Source organism: Myxine glutinosa, chromosome 5, assembly GCF_964187855.1.
Source record: "Myxine glutinosa chromosome 5, kmMyxGlut1.1, whole genome shotgun sequence".
NCBI classification, from domain to species: Eukaryota; Metazoa; Chordata; class Myxini; order Myxiniformes; family Myxinidae; genus Myxine; species Myxine glutinosa.
Genome location: NC_136265.1, coordinates 159,452,343 through 159,473,094, shown reverse-complemented (window position 1 = coordinate 159,473,094; position 20,752 = coordinate 159,452,343). Strand labels below are relative to the sequence as shown.

Sequence of the window (20,752 nt, the reverse complement as noted above, 5' to 3'; positions counted from 1 at the left end):
TCAAAACACAAGCCAATTATGTACATGCAAGTATACACAAATAAAATAAAATAAAAATGAATTTGTTTCATGGCAAAAAGGTTACTCGTAGCACATGTAGAGCATGTACTGCAGAAGCTTTAGAATGACAGCCAAGTGTATAATTTGATGCATTAGTAAACACAACAAAAGCAAGGCACTGTCACTTGGCACAGCTGCTCAGCAGTCACAAGGCCTTTGTATGAGAATTCACTGTCCAAGCTCCTGTGCCCCAGAACTGTGACATATTATTAAAAACTACAATCCTTCCTGCATTGGGAAAAGCATAATTGAAAGATCGCTCACTCACAAAATTTCAAGCATTTCCAGCTCCTCTCTCCCCTTCTATTGTTGTTTGTTGATATTTGCATTATGAGCATCTGGGTACCCACACCCAATCATAAACGTTTCCATAACAAACAAGAAAGAGCAATCAGAGATTGCAGACCCTCGCCAGGATGAGTTTTTAGTGGTTTTTAAGGCTTTTGTGTTTAAACAAATATGACGGCCAAACCACATGACCGATGACATCATCATTATTTTTTTCTCCACCAATGTATCCCTAGATCACGCTCAAGAAATTTCATCTTTATCAGATGAATTTTTGTACTTGTCGAATTATGACGTCATAATGAAGGCACCAATGACATCATCATTAACATATTTTATTCCCCATGGAGACTTCTTTACAATGAGCCATGTCTCCATTTTTTTCTGTGCAGCGCTTTCAGAGATATAGAGGTGCAAAGTTTTTCGGTTTTTCCAAGATGGCGGCCGAACCACGTAACTGATGACACAATCATTTTTTTTTTTCTCCACCAGTTTATGCCGACATGGCGCTCAAGAAATTCCATCTTGATTGGATGAAGTTTTGCACTTGTCGATTTATGACGTCATAATGGAGGCACCTATGACATCATCATTAACATGTTATTCCACAAGTCCAGCCCAAGAATGAGCAGCAGTTGCCAAAATGCTTGTGGAGACCCAGAGTTGTGGAAGTTCCGACAAGATCCAGGACAGACACGGACAAGCAGATCGCTGCACGAGAGAGGAGCTGCTGGAGCACGGGACATCCTGTAGGGGTTCAGCGATGAGGGACGACGGGCCATTTGGTTTCCGCAGAGAGGGGAAGTGACCATCTCGCTCGCCCTCAGCAATGTCCACCATCTTTGTGTCTTGTCCTTTCCTCTGTCTTACTCTTTCATCGTATTAAAGTATAAGGTAACGGTTAAGCCGAACGAATTATTGTGGGCATGAGGGGTTATAGTTGACAGTAGATTTAATGTGACCAGTGTTCTGTTTCTCTCTGTCTCTCTCTCTCTCTCTGTTTTTTCACCCCCCCCCCTCCCTCCCCCACCACCCTCCACCCCATTATTAAAAGCTGCTCCGTGAGTTCGCTGTACGAGGTTTGTTGCTTTGGTATTACTTGCAAGTTTCCTGTGCCGGCACGGGATTCTAAATGGGGTCGGAATGTAGGTGGCAAAAACTGCAAATAGCATCTTCTGTCATCGAGCCGGCAAACTGGGAGCAACAATTCACATTTATTGCCACATCTGATGCAATTTAAATGCTCTAAACATTTAATTTAAAATGTTGCATTTAATTTAAAATGTTGCATTTAATTTAAAATGTTACATTTAGTTTAAAATGTTACATTTAATTTAAAATGTTACATTTAAATGTTACAGTAGGATAACCCCGACTCACATTAAATGTGCGACCATTGGGGGTTTGGTGCCAACCTCTTTAGGAGGCCATCTAAAACCTACAGGCGGTTCATCTTGGGTTCGATTACTCGGCCCATCTTATTTCATACACGACCAGTTATAGCGACAAATCCTCGTTAGAGTTTCCTGTATGCCAAAAACCAAAAGCAAAGACTGTTTGGGCTTCCCGGCGGACGAAGTATATGGTGCGTCGCAAGATTGGGGACCGTGCAGGTGGCGGATTTGACCTCCAGCTCACCCAGCAATCTATTTTGGTTTGTCAAGATTCAGATCGGGACATCGGTCCGAGTTTGGTGACCATTACAATACTGGTTTTCAAGAAGACTAGCATTCCATTGCACCAATACACAATGGGCCAATCTTTTCAAAATATACTATTGGGATATTTAACATCGACAAGCAAATGCTAGATGACAAGGCAACCAACTCTTCCAAATAAGGGTGTAATCAATGAAGCACCATCTTGCGTGTGAAGCACAAGATGAATACTGTATATCATAGTTGGGTTGGGGAACCCTGGTGTTGGGCTAGCGGCTAGGGTGCCAGCTTAGGATCCTAGGATCCTGGGTTCGAATCCCGGTCGATCGCTGAATTAACGCCAGGGGGGTTGACTCAGCCTGTCATCCTTCCGAGGTCGGCTAATTGAGTACCAGTTCACTGGTAATTCCCTGTTTGTCGTTAAAGGCGGCAAAAAGGGTTGGCGTCAGGAAGGGCATCCGGCCATAAAACATTGCTTCAAAAATGGGACCGAAAAACAACAACAACCACGGTTCCGGAAAAAGGCCAACCCCCGCTTGCGGGGAAAAATGGCCTCTAAAGGTGGTTATATAGTTGGGTTGGGGAATGAAACCAGATTAGATAGCATAATGGCAAGTCCTCGACCTCTGAGCGCTATAATGTCAGTCCCTCTGCAAACAGCTGTCGGAAATTATTATTATTTTTATCACCGTTATGTTCCACTGATTTTTCTCTCTCTTGCTAACTCACAAAAATGGTCATCCACAAGCATTTAAATATTTGCACATTGAAATATTTTTCATGTACATTTACATACAGGGTGGCCCAAAGGTTGGTTTTTCAAGATAAGTGTAATTTACTGTTTAAATGTAATTGATTTTGTATCTTTTTCAAGCAAAAAAATAATTTTGTGTCTCAATAACAACTAGAACGGCACTCAGTAGAGAGCATATATCCGCCAGTTGAACAGTTTACGTTTTATATCCCACTGATAGGCTGGATCTGGATTCGGACCTGAACCAAAATCTAATCGGCTTGTTCTTGTCACCTAACCAATCTATGCACCTAGTTTTGTCATAACTCGTCCATAACTTTTTGAGACATCCTGCTATATATCATTTTTGGCCCTATCTCTCAATGGTGAAGAATCACTGAAGAATTAAACAATTCTCCTATCCGAATCCTTATTCAGATCTTCACCAAAATCGAATCGATTCGTCCTTATCACACTCACAACCGGTCCACCAAGTGTCGTCCAAATCCGTCCATAACATTTTGAGATATCCTGCTATATGTTGGTTTTAGCCCGATCACTCAATGGTGAAGAATCACTAAAATTTTTGAATAATTCTCATTTCCGAATACACATTCAGATCTTTACCAAAATCGAATCGATTCGTCCTTGTCAGACACCCAACCAGTCCGCCAAGTTTCGTCCAAATTCGTCCACAATTTTTGAGATATCGTGCTATGTATCGTTTTTGGCCCTATCTCCCAATGATGAAGAATCACTTTTAAAAAATATACTAGCCGGATCCGGATCTTCAATTCAAAATCGAATCATTTCGTCCGTGTCACATACACTACCTCTCCGCCAAATTTTGTCCGAATCCGTCCACAACTTTTTGAGATATCTTTTTCACAGACCCAAGACAGACAGACAGACAGACATGGGTGAAAACAACCTCCATCCACCTTTGGTGGTGGAGGTAAAAAGGTATTGAGACAATCCACTTTTTTGTTTGTTTATATCAGACAAATGGAGAGACTTCTGAATTGGCAATGGAGCATTTTTTATCCTTTTAAAACAATAGTGTATAATGTATATCAAGGGGGGAAAAAACTTCCAAATGGTGCCAAAAGCTTTAAAGGAGAAATACCATGGTGCAAGAATACCAAGCAGACAAGCAAATAACAAGCTTGCAAAGAATGTTGATCGAACAGATTCTGTGGATGACTCCCCAAGGAGTGGTATATCCGGAACAGCAAGAAATGAGGAGACACACAGCTTGTCTCTGACACATTCCTCAAATGTCCACAAAAATCCCAATGACGTACAAAAGTCACCTGGCGAGGTAACGCATAAGCTTATGTCTCTTGAAAGACCTGTGAGTGAAACCGTACAAGGCAGTGTTACAGCAAACCTGAATTATTATTTTTAACTGAAGATGATCCTGGATTTGTGAGTGGTTTTTACACCAGTAACAAGAAGATACAACTACGATGCACCTGCATTTGGTGGACGGATGAAGCCACCTTCGAGGCAAACAGCTTTAATTTGACAACGTGTGATTTTTTCACTGTGGGGGATTATGAGAGATGATGTCTATGATTATTAAAGATGTCTGAGCTACTGCATGATGTGAAGTCAAATTGAAGCCCTCAATTAACAAGAGTTTGCATCACTTCACAAGAACATGCAGAACGACCTGTCATTCTTTGGCAGATCATCGTCGAATGAGTGTGAATGACGCAAAGAAACAACATGAACACTTATTTTAGTTTACTCTTCATCCATTTTCGGATACATCTTGTGACATTTTGACAGTGCAATGCAAATTGTAATTTTGCAGTAAGTAAAGGTTTGCAGAGTTATATCTCAGCATTCTCTGATGTGCAATTATCTTGCTGAAAATAAACAAGGTAATCTCAGTATATTGACTTTTGGGCAAGCCCAGATAATCGCTCATTGTGTCGTCGGTTCATGAGAAAACTGGAACAAAAAGGATAATGTATGCTGATGGAGATATTTGCACTAGGTGTGGCACTCGCACAATTTGCCCAGGTGTCACATAATGGTCAGTTACGCACTGTGTGATCAATCATTATTTGCCATACAAGAGGTCTCTCTCTATTCCTGTCGTACCACACAGTTCATTTCAAGATGTAGGATTCAGAAAGCTCAAGCTCAGATTCACCTGCCAAAAATTCGAAGTACTTAGGTGCTGCAAAAAACTAGATGGTATTCGTATAATACTTACCCTGTACAATCAACTTGGTGCGAGCCAGAATGTGACCTATGATGTCATAATTATCATTAAAAAATATATATTGGAGGAGCCGCTCCTGTGGTGAAAATTCCGGGTCCGATGGACGAACAGTTGCAGAGAATTATTTTTTTCATACTGATTGAATCAAACCTCGCACTTGTCAAATTATGACGTCATAATGAAGGTACCGATGACATCATCATTAACATATCTAAATTCCCCACGGGGAGTACTTAACAATGAGCCATGTTTAAATTTTTTCCATTGAGCGGTTTCAGAGATATAGAGGTGCAACGTTTTTCCAAGGTGGCGTCCATACCACGTGACTTATGAAATCTTATTATTATTATTTTTTTTCTACAGGAGGTGAAAATTGTGTGTCAATTGAACCAACGGTTGCTGAGAAAATGAATTTTTAAAATGCAGACTCGCACATACAGGCACGCCACACATACTCAACCGATCACTTAACCTCGCTTTTCGCTTCGCAGGGTAATAACGGCAGAGTAAACAAGGAATAGTATCTGAAGTATCCATCTATCAGTTCCGGAAAGACAAAAACCAGTGTCAGTTTTCCTCCAATCATTGTTTTTTCTGCTTGTATTGGTAATTATTATTCTGATGCTATTCATTAATGAATATTTGAGAAGCATGGGAGACAAGATGTCCGGTCCTGCTTTTCTGGTAAATTTATGATCTTCCACCTAAGCATTTTGATCCTACTTAAATAAGTATTTTTCAAAATGTGTTCAGAGAGAAGTTTCCAATATGGTGGGGCCATAAATTATCATTATGCTGCTGATGCCAATAATAATTAAAAACATACCTCCACCAGGCTGACCAGTTTACATTTTGTATCCCACTGATGGGCCATATCTGCGGACGTGAGCCAAAATCGAATCATCTTGTTCTTGTCACCTACCCGACTCATCCACCAAGTATTGTCATAACTCGTCCAACAAGTTTTTAGAAATAACATTCTATATATCATTTTTGGCCCCATTTCTCAACTGTGAAGAATCAATTTGGTGACACTCACACTCACACTCTAACGATGTCTCTCCGAAAAGACCGACTGGACAACCCTCCCATCCACTTTCTGAATAATCCTCTCCAAGAAGTTCTGTAACTCAAGCTTTTGGGTCTCACTATCTGCCATGATCTTTCCTGGGAAAACCACATTTCAAATCTGGCCTCCAAAGCCAGTCGCCGACTGGGCATCCTCCGTCGTGCGAAGTCCTTCCTTGGCACACCTGAGCTCCTCACCACATACAAGGCTTTCATCCGCAGCTCAATGGATTACTGCTCTCCCCTCTGGGTTGGTGCTCCTGCCTCACACCTAGCTCGTCTTCACGCTGTTGAAACCAAAGCGTTCAGAATTATTGGAATCTCCCGTGATGAAGCTACATCCGAGGGCCTTACACTTACTCACCACAGGCAGGTTGGTGGTCTTTCTGTCTTCTACCGACTCCTCTCTGGCCTTGGTCCCCCAGCCCTGTCTGTGCTCTGTCCCCCAAATATTCCTACAGGTCGCACAAGATCTGCCAGCAACACTCTTATGGTTAAACTGCTGAAATCTAGGCTCTCTGCTCACCTTCACTCTTTCATTCCTCTTTTCTCCTGCCTCTGGAACAAACTCCCTCACTCTCTTCAATCCCACTCCTCCCTCCAGGTCTTTTAAACAGCTGTTCACCGCCATCTCTTATCGTCCCCCATCCAAAACCTTGATCTTTTCGACCCCTGCTAATTTCACCCCAAATCCACTTTTTTGAAACACCAACTTCTTTCCTGGAAGCCCTTGGTGTCCTTGTGTTTATACTTCTCCCACACCCCCTACCCCCTTCCCACGCCGCCTCCCCCCAAGCCGTCTCCCTCCCACACATTCCCGATGTCCCTGCTCTCAAATGTTGTGTTTATGTGCTTCCCCTTCTCTCCCCATCTTGTCTACCGCTCCCCTTTTTATATACTTTGTTTGTTTGTCTGTTTGATTTGTTTGTGTGATAAATGTTAGCTCTTTCACGAGCCTCGATTCTGTATACAAAAAAAAAAAAAAAAATTTACAATTCGAATATCCAGATCCGGTTCTTCACCAAAATCTAATTATCCAACCATATAACCAAAATCTAATACTTTTGGGCCGAATCCATCCATATAACTGTTTGAGATATCCTGTTCACACACAGACAAACAGACAAATAAACAGACAGGGGTGAAAACACAACCTCCGTCCACCTTCGGTGGTGGAGGTAATGACAATATTGCAACAGTAATAGTACAGATTGAAGAATTAACCTTCCATGGGGAAACGACTGCCAATCCCTTGTGTATCCACAAGAGAATAATAATATCCTTGCAAAGTAGCAAATGCTTTCCCAGTAAGCCTAATCCTCAAAGATCATCTAAAAATGCAAACCAGAAAGGCAAAAGGCTACAGGTGAGTATCTCGACAAGCCTCTTCAATGCAAAACAGACAACTTTACCTATAATGTTATTCAGACCGTTTAGTCAATTCATAACCCATAATCCCAATGTCTGTAGATGTATTTAATGGCCATTACATGCCAATGTCTGTTGGTGTATTTAATGGTAAAATAAAGTGTTGGGAAAATGTGAATCATGTTAATGATGAAAGGAAAGCTTGGGAAACAGTGATCCGTGTCAGAGTACCCACTGAGTGTATTCCTCTGGAACGAAGCAGCGGTTTCGAAGAAGACCAGCCCACAACTGCACAGCAACAATGCCAAAGACGAAGAAGATGAAGAAACAAAGCAGCAGCACATTGCCGAGCATGGGCAAGGTGTCCAGCAGAAGAGTCACAAGGATGCGCATGCCTGTGACACACCAACCTCATTTGTCACTCCTGTTCCACACGCGTGAGTTCTATCACCTCGTCATAGTTCTCATTTATCCAGACATTACTGTTCGTTTTCCTGTTGGGTTACTCATGCTATGTTTGTAATTGCATATCTTTCCATCACAAACATAGCATGAGTGATCCAATAAGACCGATATTGATGCAATTACATAGTCTGATGGTTGCATCATTTCTGGGGGCACGACCCTTATTTCCACCCCCTCCATAATTCAGGGCAGGGAGTTAGAATTTGGTCAGGGTATCAGCACACAGCGGCCATGACGTGTTTAATGTCCACAAGTAAATCCTAAGGGATATCCAGATCAATGTCTCCTTCGAGGGACTTTATGATGCAATGCCTGTTAAGAGCACCAGGTGATAGGTTATAGCGAGGTCAGGGATTATATGAGTTCTCTTACAAGGAACTTCACTGCAGGAGGAGGCCATTAGGCCCATAAAGGTTAGGTTTGTCTGTGCTGTATCCGTTTTTAAATGCCAAGTGCCAAGCAAGGAAGCAGCACATAGGGTACGTGACTTTTTAAGTATTTGGGTATGACTCGGACAGGTTTCAAACCGCTGACCTCCAAGACGCAGAGCGGATGCTCTAACCATTACGCCTGATGAAATGCTACTTCTGAACTATCCTGCTGGCCACAAGACGCTCACCATTATATAAGTGTTCAAAAGTCAAACATATGCAGTACCTCTATTTATGTCTATACTGTGCCATGAAAACAACCATTTTACGATTGTATCCTTGAGCATATGTTCTATGTATCTCTAGAGGTTTATACAATCAAACTTCTTCACTACAAGTACAGCAACGCTCATAAGAAACAATTAATGGCAATCGATTAATGATGCACATGTGTGGGAGGAGGAGGGGCTTGAGTGAGAAAATTGAGAAAAGAAAGAGAAGGAAAGATTGATAGGAGAGAGAGGAGGTAAGTGGGTCGTCGGAGAGTGTGAACACAAGGAAAATATGTTTAGGAAGAGGTAGGAGTGAGGGGAGAGGAGGGAAGGAGCATGATTGGAGTATACAAGGTGTGGGAGGATCAAACATTGTGCCATATTTGTGTACATAATAAATACATGGACCCGAAGTGAATACTGGGTAACCCTCAGCATTACCTGAAGGTGAAAGCATGGCAAAGAAACAAAACAACACTATTCTAATGAGGTCCATAAATGCTATGAACTGCTACTGTATACCACTTCTCTCTTGGCTGATCCAGTCACTGTGACCTGATGTGGCCGAGCTCGACACAGCAAACAACCGATTTCTCAAAAGGAACTGATTGCCTTTGATGCAAAGCTAAAATTTGTTTCCATTCAAGATCATTTATTTGTACTACGACCATTATTCTTTGGATAAAAGGTCCGATCCAAACCCTGATTTATGTCAGCAGAAAATAAATCACCAAAATCTATAAACGTTTGTAAAATTCACCAAATACCAAAGCTTTACAATCACAATGACAAAAGCTGTATGTATGAGAGACCTACTTGGAACACGATTAATGGCCCGAAGAGGCCGCAAAACCCTCACAGTGCGGATAGCTGACAGGCTCTTATCTGGAACATCCAGGGAGTACTCCAGCATGCTGTAGAAAAAGACACACGTTTTTATAGTATCTACAATCTTACGATAATGGAGTAAACGTGGATGTCACCGAAACGTCAAAGTTGACACGCAGTGGAAATATCGCCACCTTTGGTGGTATCCGGTATTGCAAATCATCCTCCTTTATCTCATGATATGGAGTATGATGTGTTGTGATCAATAAAATGTATTTCAAAAATGACAAAAATTATAAAGTACATTTCCAAGACTGTGCCGCAGCATATTGCCTACCCAAGGGTGGGCGAAGAAGGGTATTCCCGCCCGCATATTAATAATAATAATAATAATAATAATTCATTTATTTTGTATAGCACTTTTCCAGAAGCCCAAAGACGCTTTGACAGAGTGGCAAACATAATGCATAACAATACATGAAAACAACAATTGCAAAAAGACAAGAATCAATAGGGAAATATTTAAGCGGGAAATATTTAAGCATATTAGCGGGTGGGTGGCTCGCTAGTAAAAAAAACAAAAAAAAAACACCTTTAGAGGCCATTTTTCCCCGCAGAGCAGGGGTTGGCCTTTTTTGGGCACCTTGGTCCCCTTTTTGAAGCAATGTTTTATGGCCGGATGCCCTTCCTGCCACCAACCCTGTTGGTCGACTCTTGCGACACACAGGGAATTACCAGTGAACTGGTACTCAATTTGCCGACCTCGGAAGGATGACAGGCTGAGTCAACACCCCCTGGTGTTAATTCAGCGATCGACCGGGATTCGAACCCAAGATCCTAGGATCCCAAGCCGGCACCCTAACCACTAAGCCAACACCAGGCTTTGGCCCGCTAGTAAAGATGAATTATTTTCTAATTGAGACATGTGAATCTGTAGATCAAACAGGTATAACAATAATAATAATAATAATAATAATAGTAATTTATTATTATTGTGGCACAGAAATAATTTAGGGGCCTTTTGAACATGCTTCCCACCTGGCTAAAACAATGAAGCAGTCGAGACAGTTCCAAGGATCCCCAAAGTAACACTTCTTCCCAAATATACCGAGTGCCAACATCTTCACGAACATTTCCAAGGCAAAGAAAGCAAATATGAAATGGTCCAGCGTCTGAATGAGGTAAAGAGAAGGAGAGAAAGAGAGAGAGAGAGAGAGAGAGAGAGCACATATACATACTGAGAATAGTGTTCTAATCAGTACCAACTGATTTCCATTTTCAACACTCATTATCCATCAGTGATCAACAACATACACAAGTTATAGACAAGTGGAGTAATACTTTTTTCCAACATTATCTAGGTTCAGGAAGGAGCTTGAAGATCAACTTCATGAAGATTTAAAGATTTAGTCAATGCTTCAGTAAAAAAAAATAAACAATGAAATAGCTCAATATTACATTACCTGGCTGTAAAAATGGATAGGACAGATTAAAAAGGATCGATTGGGAGATGCTCGTAAATTGCTATTGATTAAATGTACTTGATAAAGCCTTTTCGTCACTATACATGTGTGGTATAGATATAGAAAAAACAATATGTATGGCAGAAGAGATGCATGACCTACCTTAAGGATTTTGCAGCGCTGGCTGTTACATCCAATGTTCTCACACGGCTGGTACATCCCAAGGGTGAGGCAGTTGATAACAATGACCATTACACTGACCCTCTCGAACCACGTGATGTTTCGGGGTCAAGGATAGCAGGGTTGATAAACAGCTGGAGCATTGACGAGCATCCATTCACAAGACAATGTGGTGTTCAAAACTGAACCCATCCAGATACATGGATTGTTGATGTGGTGATAAAGTCACTTGGATATTATGGCTTGCTGAATAACTTAAATATATTAATTCACAAAGAACATAAAATTATTTTAAAGAAGCTGATACTCCAGGCCCCCAGCCTTTGGCGTGGTTGATTGACGCATGCATGCACGCACGCACACACACACACACACACACACACACACACACACACACACACACACACACACACACACACACACACACAATTTAAATTTAAAAAGAAATTAGGCAAGAAGAGCCTCAGAAATATCGTTCACAAGCCAAATTTCCAACAGGTAACTTAATTCAGCCAATCACAGCCGTAATCTAATCAGGTTGAGATAATGTCATGAGGAATAGATATCTGCAATATGAAAGCTAAATGTCCAACGGTTTTTGAAATATCACGTACACAAAAGTGCATGGACGGATGATCGGTCATAGACAGATGATCAGTCAATCGGACAGAGCTCATTTTAATGTTCCTCGTCTCTGACCATGTTGGAGTGGTGGGGCACATTAATAAATAAATAAAATAATAATAATAAATGTTTTTAAACGAAAACTGTTTTTTTGTTTTTTTAAACTCATCATTCGTCTGAAATCACCCCTAAATGTATGTGCTGGTCATCCTTTGTATCTGAAGAAGACGACTCACATGAAGGATGCCCAGTTTGACGTCCATTTGAGGGACGGTGCCCACAAGGAAAAGCCCTGCATGCAAAACATCAGGGTAACAGTTTATAGCTGGGCTGAGATTCAAAAGCAGGATAGATGTGTCAGAGGTGAGTGTGCATACCTCAAGGCTGTCCTGCCAGCCCCTCATCCATAAATTCACCTGTTTAGTGACATATTGTCAAGGCATCAGCTGGAAATAAAAAACCAAACTTTAAATTCAAAATTCTAACCAGTTTTGATGACCAGATAACCAGACCAAACCATTGCATGTAAATAGAGGGGGGGGGTTCTGTGGTCGTTGCGAATGGACCAAACCATTCATGTAAATAGAGGGGGGGGGGGGGGTTCTGTGGTCGTTACTGCCACGTGGTTTCAAAGTTTTTTTTTGTTGTTGTTGTTTGCACGCATGTTTTTTTGCACCCACGTACGGGCACGCCCTAGGATGTTTACACACACACACCCCTACACAAATTTTTTTTTTTTTTTTTTTTTGGCAAGGAACGGGCACCCACGTACGGGCACGTCCTAGCTTATATATAGTACGGGCATGCCCTAGTAATGTAAATTCGCCGATTGACAGAAGTTTGGCCTCTGTGACATCTAATGCAATGCCAGTCCATGCTCTTTTCAAAGCATCGGTGTTACTGAAACAGTCTCGAGATAGTAAAAAAAAATACACTGGGTTGTTTGTCGTTGCCTATCCCAGTGGTAGTAACCGAAGGAATTTTGAATGGTTTACACCTGCATAAGGCGGTGTGGAATATTTCAAGTGCACGAGAAAATGTGAGTAGACAGGACAGCTGGCCTATCACCCCCTCCAAAGGACAGTGCGCTCAACGATGAGCCACCGTGCACGTCTGTCATTGGTTAGGTTGGAAATTTCTGCCCCCAGACTAAACAACTCAAAGGCAAGGACACCATCTCTGAGTTATGCTGTCAGCACCACGTATGGTACATCTGCATTAATAATTCACGCTTGAGTTACATACGAGTAAAACATTAAATGGTGAGGTCAACGCTTTTTGACACAATGTTGCACAACAATGTAGTTTTGAAAGAATTCAGAAGCAATTTTTAGTTTGTTTTGAAAAAGTCAATGTTATATTTATTTTTCCACACAACCTTGTTTATTTATTTTCTTTTATTTGACCGAGTTATAAATATTGTCAATATTAATTTATTTTCACTGGGTTTTTCGCAATCCATCCTGCAACACGTCACTTTAGAAATGACGTATGAATATTAACGAGGCCTTTTGCGCATGTGCTGTGTATGTGTATACAGTGATTCGGTTTGGCTCGCTGGGCACTTTTAACCTACCGATGATAGTGTGAAACCTGAAAACTCAAATAATCTCTTTAACATAATTTTAAGCATTCAGACAAAAGAGTGGCAATTTCAAAATGGTTCACGATAATTGTTTTAGCCTGGTGTTGGCTTCGCGGTTAGGGTGCCGGCTTGGGATCCTAGGATCCTGGGTTCGAATCCCGGTCGATCGCTTAATTAACGCCAGGGGGGTTGACTCAGCCTGTCATCCTTCCGAGGTCGGCAAATTGAGTACCAGCTTGCTGGGATGAATGATCCAGGTGTGTACCCCAGTTTAGAATAGGTACACCGTATCCCTGTGCATCGTAAGAGTGTGACCAAGGGTTGGCGTCAGGAAGGGTATCCGGCCATAAAAACATTGCCTCAAACAGGGAACCATGATTGTCATGGGGCCCGCAAGGCTAACCCCCGCTCCAGCGGGGAAAATGGCCTTAAAACGTTCATTCATTCATTCATTCACGATAATTGTTCTGTCATGAATGCAAATTGGATTCGTGGAAGTATATGAATACGAGAAATATCTGTGGATGAGAAGTGGTGGGTTGTACTACTTCCTGTTAGTACATTTAGTAAATATAATTCTAAAGTAATCTGTACATCCCACACTGGCCCCAGATATGTCTTTCCCACTGGTGTTCAGAAGCACCTAATCCAGATACACAGTCCATTCACTGGTTGCGATCCGTCGGGCTTGTGTAACACACGGCCCACCACTCCGGCCTTGCACGGACTAATCCACATGGTCGGGAGTTTGCAGTACGAGCAGGTGCCCGTTCGGGAAGCTGAGAAATTTATTTATACTGCTTCTTGTACTGCTGCAGCAGTAACAGCAACACACAGACAGAGGCAGCCCTCCATTTCATGACACTGAGGCAGAACTCTCAAGTTCTATGTTCACTTTGAGCATCAATGGCATCCCAGAGAAGGACTTAACTCTGACGAGAATACAGAGACAATGCCCGATCCTGGAGGCCTTGAGGTTGTGATTGGCCTCTGACAATCCTAGGAAGTTGGAAGACCAACGAGCTCCAAGGCTTTACCTCTAACAGAGGTTAATGAGTAAAGATTGAAAAGTTTGCATTGCACTCCATGTCAAGACAGTTATAATGTGAGACTTTCTATCTTCGCATTTCATTTTCTAGCATGTGGTCTTGCAATTAGTTATTATTTCCAGATCAAAAGCCAAGGTTCACAGGTTGTCACAGTAACTAAAATCTGCTACTTTCAGCTAAGGTTCACATGACCTTTGACCCTTTGAATCAAAAATCGAACCAGTTCATCTTTGTAACATAATACACCTCCAGTGCCATGGGCATGAAAAAGAGAATTTTCCAGAGAGGTCACCGATGTCAATCAGAAATAGGAGATGCTACTCCGAGAGGCATCAATCTCCAAGGAAAAGGCAGGAAAAAAAGCATACCATCCAGGATAATGTCTATCCAGTGTGTGTGTGTGTGTGTGTGTGTGTGTGTGTGTGTGTGTGAGCTCCATTACGAACCTTAGCCCAAGTATATAAAAAATAATGTACTGCTCCTGTGCATCAAAGAGTGATTCACTCTCTAAAGAGAGGGCTGTGTCTCTCATTAGCAGAAAGCTTAGTAAGTAGAGATGGATAAGAGATTACATCAAATGCTCAGTAATGCCAAGAGAAACTGCACCTTCCTCTTGCTTGCATGCTTGATGTTCATAGCAAGAGGAGGGTGCCCAATATGGAGTGCCCGAGTCAAAAAATAAATTGGTAATCTCCGAGCATTGGAGAACGGATACATTTCAGCCCCGGTTAACGTCGGGGATGCGTTCCTGGAAAGTGCGACTTAAAGGGAATCCATTTGTCCCACAGGAACCCAGGTGGAAAGGCTATTTACGTTCTTTCGGATCTAACTCGGGAAGTCTTTTCTATAATAAAAGACAACATAAATGGACATACATGTAAAAGACAACACCACCATCTCTTATCCTCCCCCATCCAAAACCTTGATCTTTTCTACCCCCGCTAATTTCGGTCCCCTTGTGTTTTATACTTCTCCCACCCGCCCCCCCCCCCTCCCTTCCCCACGCCTCCTGCCCCCAAGCCCTCTCCCTCCCACACTTCTCCCTGCTCTCAAATGTTGTGGTTGTGTGCTTCCCCTTCTCTCCCCATCTTGTCTTCCGCTCCCTCTTTTTGTATATTTTGTTTGTCTGGTTGATTTGTTTGTGAAATAAATGTTAGCTCTTTCACGAGCCTCGATTCAGTATACAAAAAAACAACAACAACAAAAAAAAAACAGGATGTGCTAAAAAAAAAAACATTATAAAATCAACAATATTGTACAATAATTTAAATTCTGAATTACATAAAACTTCAGGAATGCGTGTGTTACATTTTGTGGACACAGTTGTACCAAGTATCAAAACTGTAACTTGTAAGACTTCAGTTTGGCACTCGATCGATCGTATGCTCCTTCACAAACATTTATAATGTTCTTCCACATCAGGAAACGATGTTCATTCTGGACAGGCTTATATTTATAAATCAAACTCCACACTGATTTGGTTTCGTGTTTTTTTTCGTTTTTGAAGCATAAATAAACAAATAAACAAACAAACAAATATATAAACGAGAGTGTTCATGGAACAATATATCACACAAAATGTTAAAATATATATAGTACTTCAATTTCACTAAAACAATGATCTTCACAATCATTTTAAAAAACAAACCCGAACGTTTAGTGCTATTAAAGCAATCCAGAAGCAGTGCCGAACACCAACCTTATACACCACCCCATTGAACCTATATTTATGTTGACGTAGGGCAAAACTGGAGGTTCTAGGAAGTATTATGAAGGGTATTTGTGTTCTACAGTGTTCAAGTATATGATTCAATTTAAATAGAACTTTAAAGAGGTTTAAAGGTGTATAAATAAATAAATTATAGGTTTTACCGCCATTTTACCCAGTGTCTATTACACCACCCTATCTAACACATTAAATTAGTTCTTCATGCCTGTTGTTTGTGTCTTTTATGACGTACATAAAAGAGTAAGTTTCCTGTTTGGAATCATTTTCAATGTTGTTTGCCTGCCGAGCAGGCAGACAGAATAAAAATATTGTCTCACTCCTCTCTGCGCATGTGTGATCGGGACAAATTCGGAGCCAAAGTAAGTAAAAACGAGAAACTTCTCTTCCTATTCATGTTGCGATTCGTGTTCAAAATATAACATTCGATTTAAACAAATTGTTCATTGATCATGTGACTGATAAGGCAGATGGACAGACATTACCCAATTGCTTAACCACACTTTTTGCTTCGCGTGCGCGAGGTCACAAACAAAACTACATATTCACTTTTATAGTATCATGCAGTCCCCAGTTTATGAACACCCGACTTCTGAACATCTGTTCATATGAATATTATACTTCACTAGCTAGTTACCCTGCCCACTGGGCGGGATGACCAGCATCGCAAGGGGCATTTGAAGTTTCCGTCACAAGAACAATCACTACGACTCAGACCCCAACACGAATAAATTAAAAGGAAAGCAAGAGGAATTTATAAAGTGATTGAATATAATTTAACGAGTTTCCCGCCTTTGTTATGCCTGTTCTTCGGATTCTGCTGATCTTGACAATCTGACACTAGGAATCAATTCATCGCTGCTGACGTGTTTTTCTTTGGTTTCTGTAGATATTGTTCATCTGCAACGTTTGGATTCAATATCCCACCTTTGTCTTGTTTGTTTTTCGGTTTCTGTCGATCTAGTCAATTTCTGATGCTTTGCATTCGTTTCCTGTCTCATTCGTACTTGTTCTTCAGTTTCTGAGTTTCTTCTACTATCACAAATGTTCTTCTCTTTTCTCACCACCAGAAGCTTTCTTGTGTGCTTTGGCATAATTTACTTATAAACAAATACTTTTTATCTGAGTTGCAATTAAATAAACTGTACAATTGATAAATAATGCTTCGTATACGTGACCCACTCTGCTCAGGGTGACACTGCGAGTCAATTGTTGCAATCACGTTGCCGAAAGCCAGAAATGAACTCGGTAATGATGGATTCTCGCTTTTCCCGGCATGTTGTTTGCATTGTAGACAAGGCCCTGAATTTGAAAAAAAATCTTCGGAATAGAGATTATTGTAGCGGCTACCGCTGGGTTTTCACAATCGCCTTGCACCTAGCACCTATCAAGGACGCGGAGCGATCACCATGCCGGGCTCGTCCAGGACGCCCGGGCAGGCCCGCGCTCAACTTGCCAGGCCTCGGTCGGGACGCCTGGGCAGGCTCGCCCTCAACTTGCCAGGCCGCAGCCAGGACGCTGGGCCACGCCCCCTCTCGCCTTTCCTGGGCAAACGCTCCGGGATAATATGTGTATATATTGCTGCCCGATAAACGGGCTTTTCAGAGTGCCTGAGTGTTTGGTTTGATTAAAGCAACTCGGATGAATTCCAGCTTTTTGTCGCGTCCATTCTTCCGATCGACGTGGGAGCCCCAGCTCCTTCATTATATTGTTTTGATTGATTTTTCAAAACATCAAGAGAAACTAATGTTTTTCCATCACTCTTGTGGGGAAAATTCACTGCCCAGCTCTGCAAAGGCAGAAATGGAATGCAACACAGAATATTGCCATGGCAAATTGGAAATATTTTGGGGAAATCCTCTTTTTTGGGGAAAAAATATTTTTGGAAATTGGGGAAATCCCCCACCCCATAAGGGGTGAGGTGAAAATGTTGCTCTTGTGTAAACCTCTCGAACCAGACAATTTGTTTGGTAGCATTCTGAATAGGGTGCAACAAGCAGTTTAGGAGGAGTTATATGACACACAAACAGACGGACATTGAATCTTATTAGAGAGATAACCATGTTTCGGTCTTTTGAACGTTCAATCCATTCACACGAACACGGCTTTTTTGAGCATACCACATGTTAAACACGGACATCAGACCTCGAGAGTTAATTATCCATCACACCATAATTCACACCTCATTCACACGAGGTTCACTCCAACACTTCTGCCATTTCACACACAATTCACCCCAAGGGGTTCCTTCCTGCTTCATCATAAACACCATTGTACCTCATACAACAGACGTTACATTTACCCTAATGTATTCCCTTTTTATTTTTAAAGTACAATTAATAACATTTTTATGTAAAAAAGAAAAAAAGAAAAAAAAAAAAGAAGGATTTATTTTGTGTTCAGGAACCAATTCATCACTTATTACATGTAAAAACTTACACAACAACATGTTTAGGTTTGTGTGAAATATACTCCTGAGAAAGGAAATTAAACAACAAAGGTGTCCTGGGAGAAAATGACGAGCACATAGATCTGTACACTCCATAAACAAACATGTTAGTAGAAGTCAATGTTCTGTTGCTCTGTGAAAACAAACAGACTTTCTGAAATTAGCATGGAAATTGGCAAATTATCAGACATTGGTAAAAATGGCCATAAAATGTGTAACACCACAGACATTAACACAAGCTTTATAGATATCGTCATAAAAACAAATCAGGGCCAATTCCAGTTAATCAAGAGACTAAGGGGCGACTTGGTGACCACAAACATTCGGCTTCCTAGGATGTCCCAAGCACACAAGTTCCATGCGAAGGATGTGGTCCTAAAGTGCAGCGCTGACAATATGTGCATGGTGTGGACGGGTGCTGTCATCCATAAACATGAAGATGAAACCTTGCTGTTATGCCAGAGGGGTGACTACAGGCATCGTGATCTCATCCCTCTATCTGTCACCAGTCATAGCACCCGTCGGAATGACAAGAGCGGTTCTTCGGCTGACTTGAATGGCAGTAGTCACATGGCCAATTAAGGTCCAGGCTCGCCGGTGGCCAAGGGAGGCCTTCATCAAAAGCATGCAGGGAAATGGTTTGACATCATCCTGACAATGAGTCAGCAATGGAGGTAATCCAAGACATTATCTGTGGTTTCCCATTATGTTGAAACCATTGGTGTCTCTTTGGAAGACATTGAGGTCACCATTCCACAAAAAAGAATGTATGTAGCAGTAGCATTTCCAAGTCTGCTTTTACATGGGCACAACCATCAAAAAAGAATGGCCCTGTCACTCCATTTTTAGAAATGGCACGCAAAATGGAGCATGAAGCAAAACTGTACACTTTACTGTGTCAAATGTTCGTTCTTCTTAAATGTATAAAATTATCGCACTTCATCCAAAACGTCTGGAGATGAAACTGATGGAGATTACATCATACCAGTCGAGTACTTAACAGGAAGAATATTTTGCTTCCTGTTTGATACAATCAAGTCATTGACAGGAAGAACATTCTGTTTCCTTCCTGTTTGATACAATTAAGTCAAAGGACTTTGAAAATATTGATGCGTAAAAGATTCATATGCTGACTGATTATTGACTATTGATGATTACCTCTGCCACCGAAGGTGGGCGAAGGTTATGTTTTCACCCCTGTCTGTCTGCTTGTCTGTGAGCAGGATATCTCAAAAGGTTATGGACAGATTACAACAAAAGTTGGTGGATGATTTGGGTGTGTGACAAGAACAAGCCGATTCAGTTTTGGTTCAGGTCCGGATCCATATCCGGCCTATAAATGGGATACAAAAAGGAAACTGTTCAGCCTGGCGGAGGATTGCGCAATACCGAGTGCCGTTCAAGTTGTCCCTTATTGTTGCAGATTGTCTATACCATCCAAACATGACAAATTATACCCAGGAAGTGGTGCTTTTAGATGAAACATGTCGAGTTAATGAAATCATTTCATCCTCACTGACTAAGTATGCTTGGAGAACAGGATTTTATAAGACTTACTAAAAAATATAGTGCAGTTACACCACTCCAAATCTTCATAATAATAAATTTTGTGAAGTAAGACCATAATGCTGAAAAAGCTCAAGCCCACCTGTAATTTCCTCCCATTCCATCACGATTTCATGTTTGCAAAGAAGTGTCAACACGTTTGCATCACCCAACAAAAACGGACATACGAAGCATGGAGAATGGAAAGAATATGCAGACCTGCCACCGGGAGGGTATTTGCGAGCCCACGATGCCTTCGGGCAGAGAAATATATCTGGACCGATCACGAATTGAGGACATGCAGGATGGAGAGTGGGACAAAACAGCACCAACGGAAGATTTGGAAGGCAAAACAATGGCTTCGGACGGTTCACCTCAGTATAATTGATCATCTCATCAAAAGGTTTTTTTGGTTTTTTTTGGTGTGACATCATTTTGGGAGCAACTCTTAGGTTAGGTTTTGAAATGGCATCACTTTTCAGGGGGGCAGTCTGTACTGATGTGACAATGGCTCATTAGTGCAGCATCAGAATGTAAGGAAGAGAAATGGTGACTTCACAAGCAAAATAATGATTACCAGTGTGAATATAAATAAAGTAAAGGTTTTTCATAAGTTATAACTGTATTATTTATACATTTTCCTTGAATTGTACAAGAAGTATTTTAAAGTCAATGAGAGAGAAATTGGCAGAGCACTGGCCATCGCAAATCCCCACGCTTCCCACCTAAAGCAAATTTGAAATATGGCAAAAAGACCTTTTCACCACCCCATGGGTTTGGGCCA

The 20,752-nt window shown here is 41.4% G+C and overlaps 1 protein-coding gene across 1 annotated transcript in view; it reads right to left on the bottom strand.

The window, feature by feature from the left end:
- The window catches only part of LOC137426869 (voltage-dependent T-type calcium channel subunit alpha-1G), a 313,379-nt gene that overhangs the window by 162,844 nt on the left and 129,783 nt on the right, over positions 1 to 20,752 (bottom strand). The window contains exons 3-6 of the mRNA XM_078778945.1: positions 10,973 to 11,085; positions 10,386 to 10,519; positions 9,336 to 9,433; positions 7,647 to 7,806 (exon numbers count right to left, since the gene is read on the bottom strand). Of these exons, the coding sequence (XP_078635071.1) occupies positions 7,647 to 7,806; positions 9,336 to 9,433; positions 10,386 to 10,519; positions 10,973 to 11,085 (505 nt within the window). The remainder of the gene's footprint in view (positions 1 to 7,646; positions 7,807 to 9,335; positions 9,434 to 10,385; positions 10,520 to 10,972; positions 11,086 to 20,752) is intronic.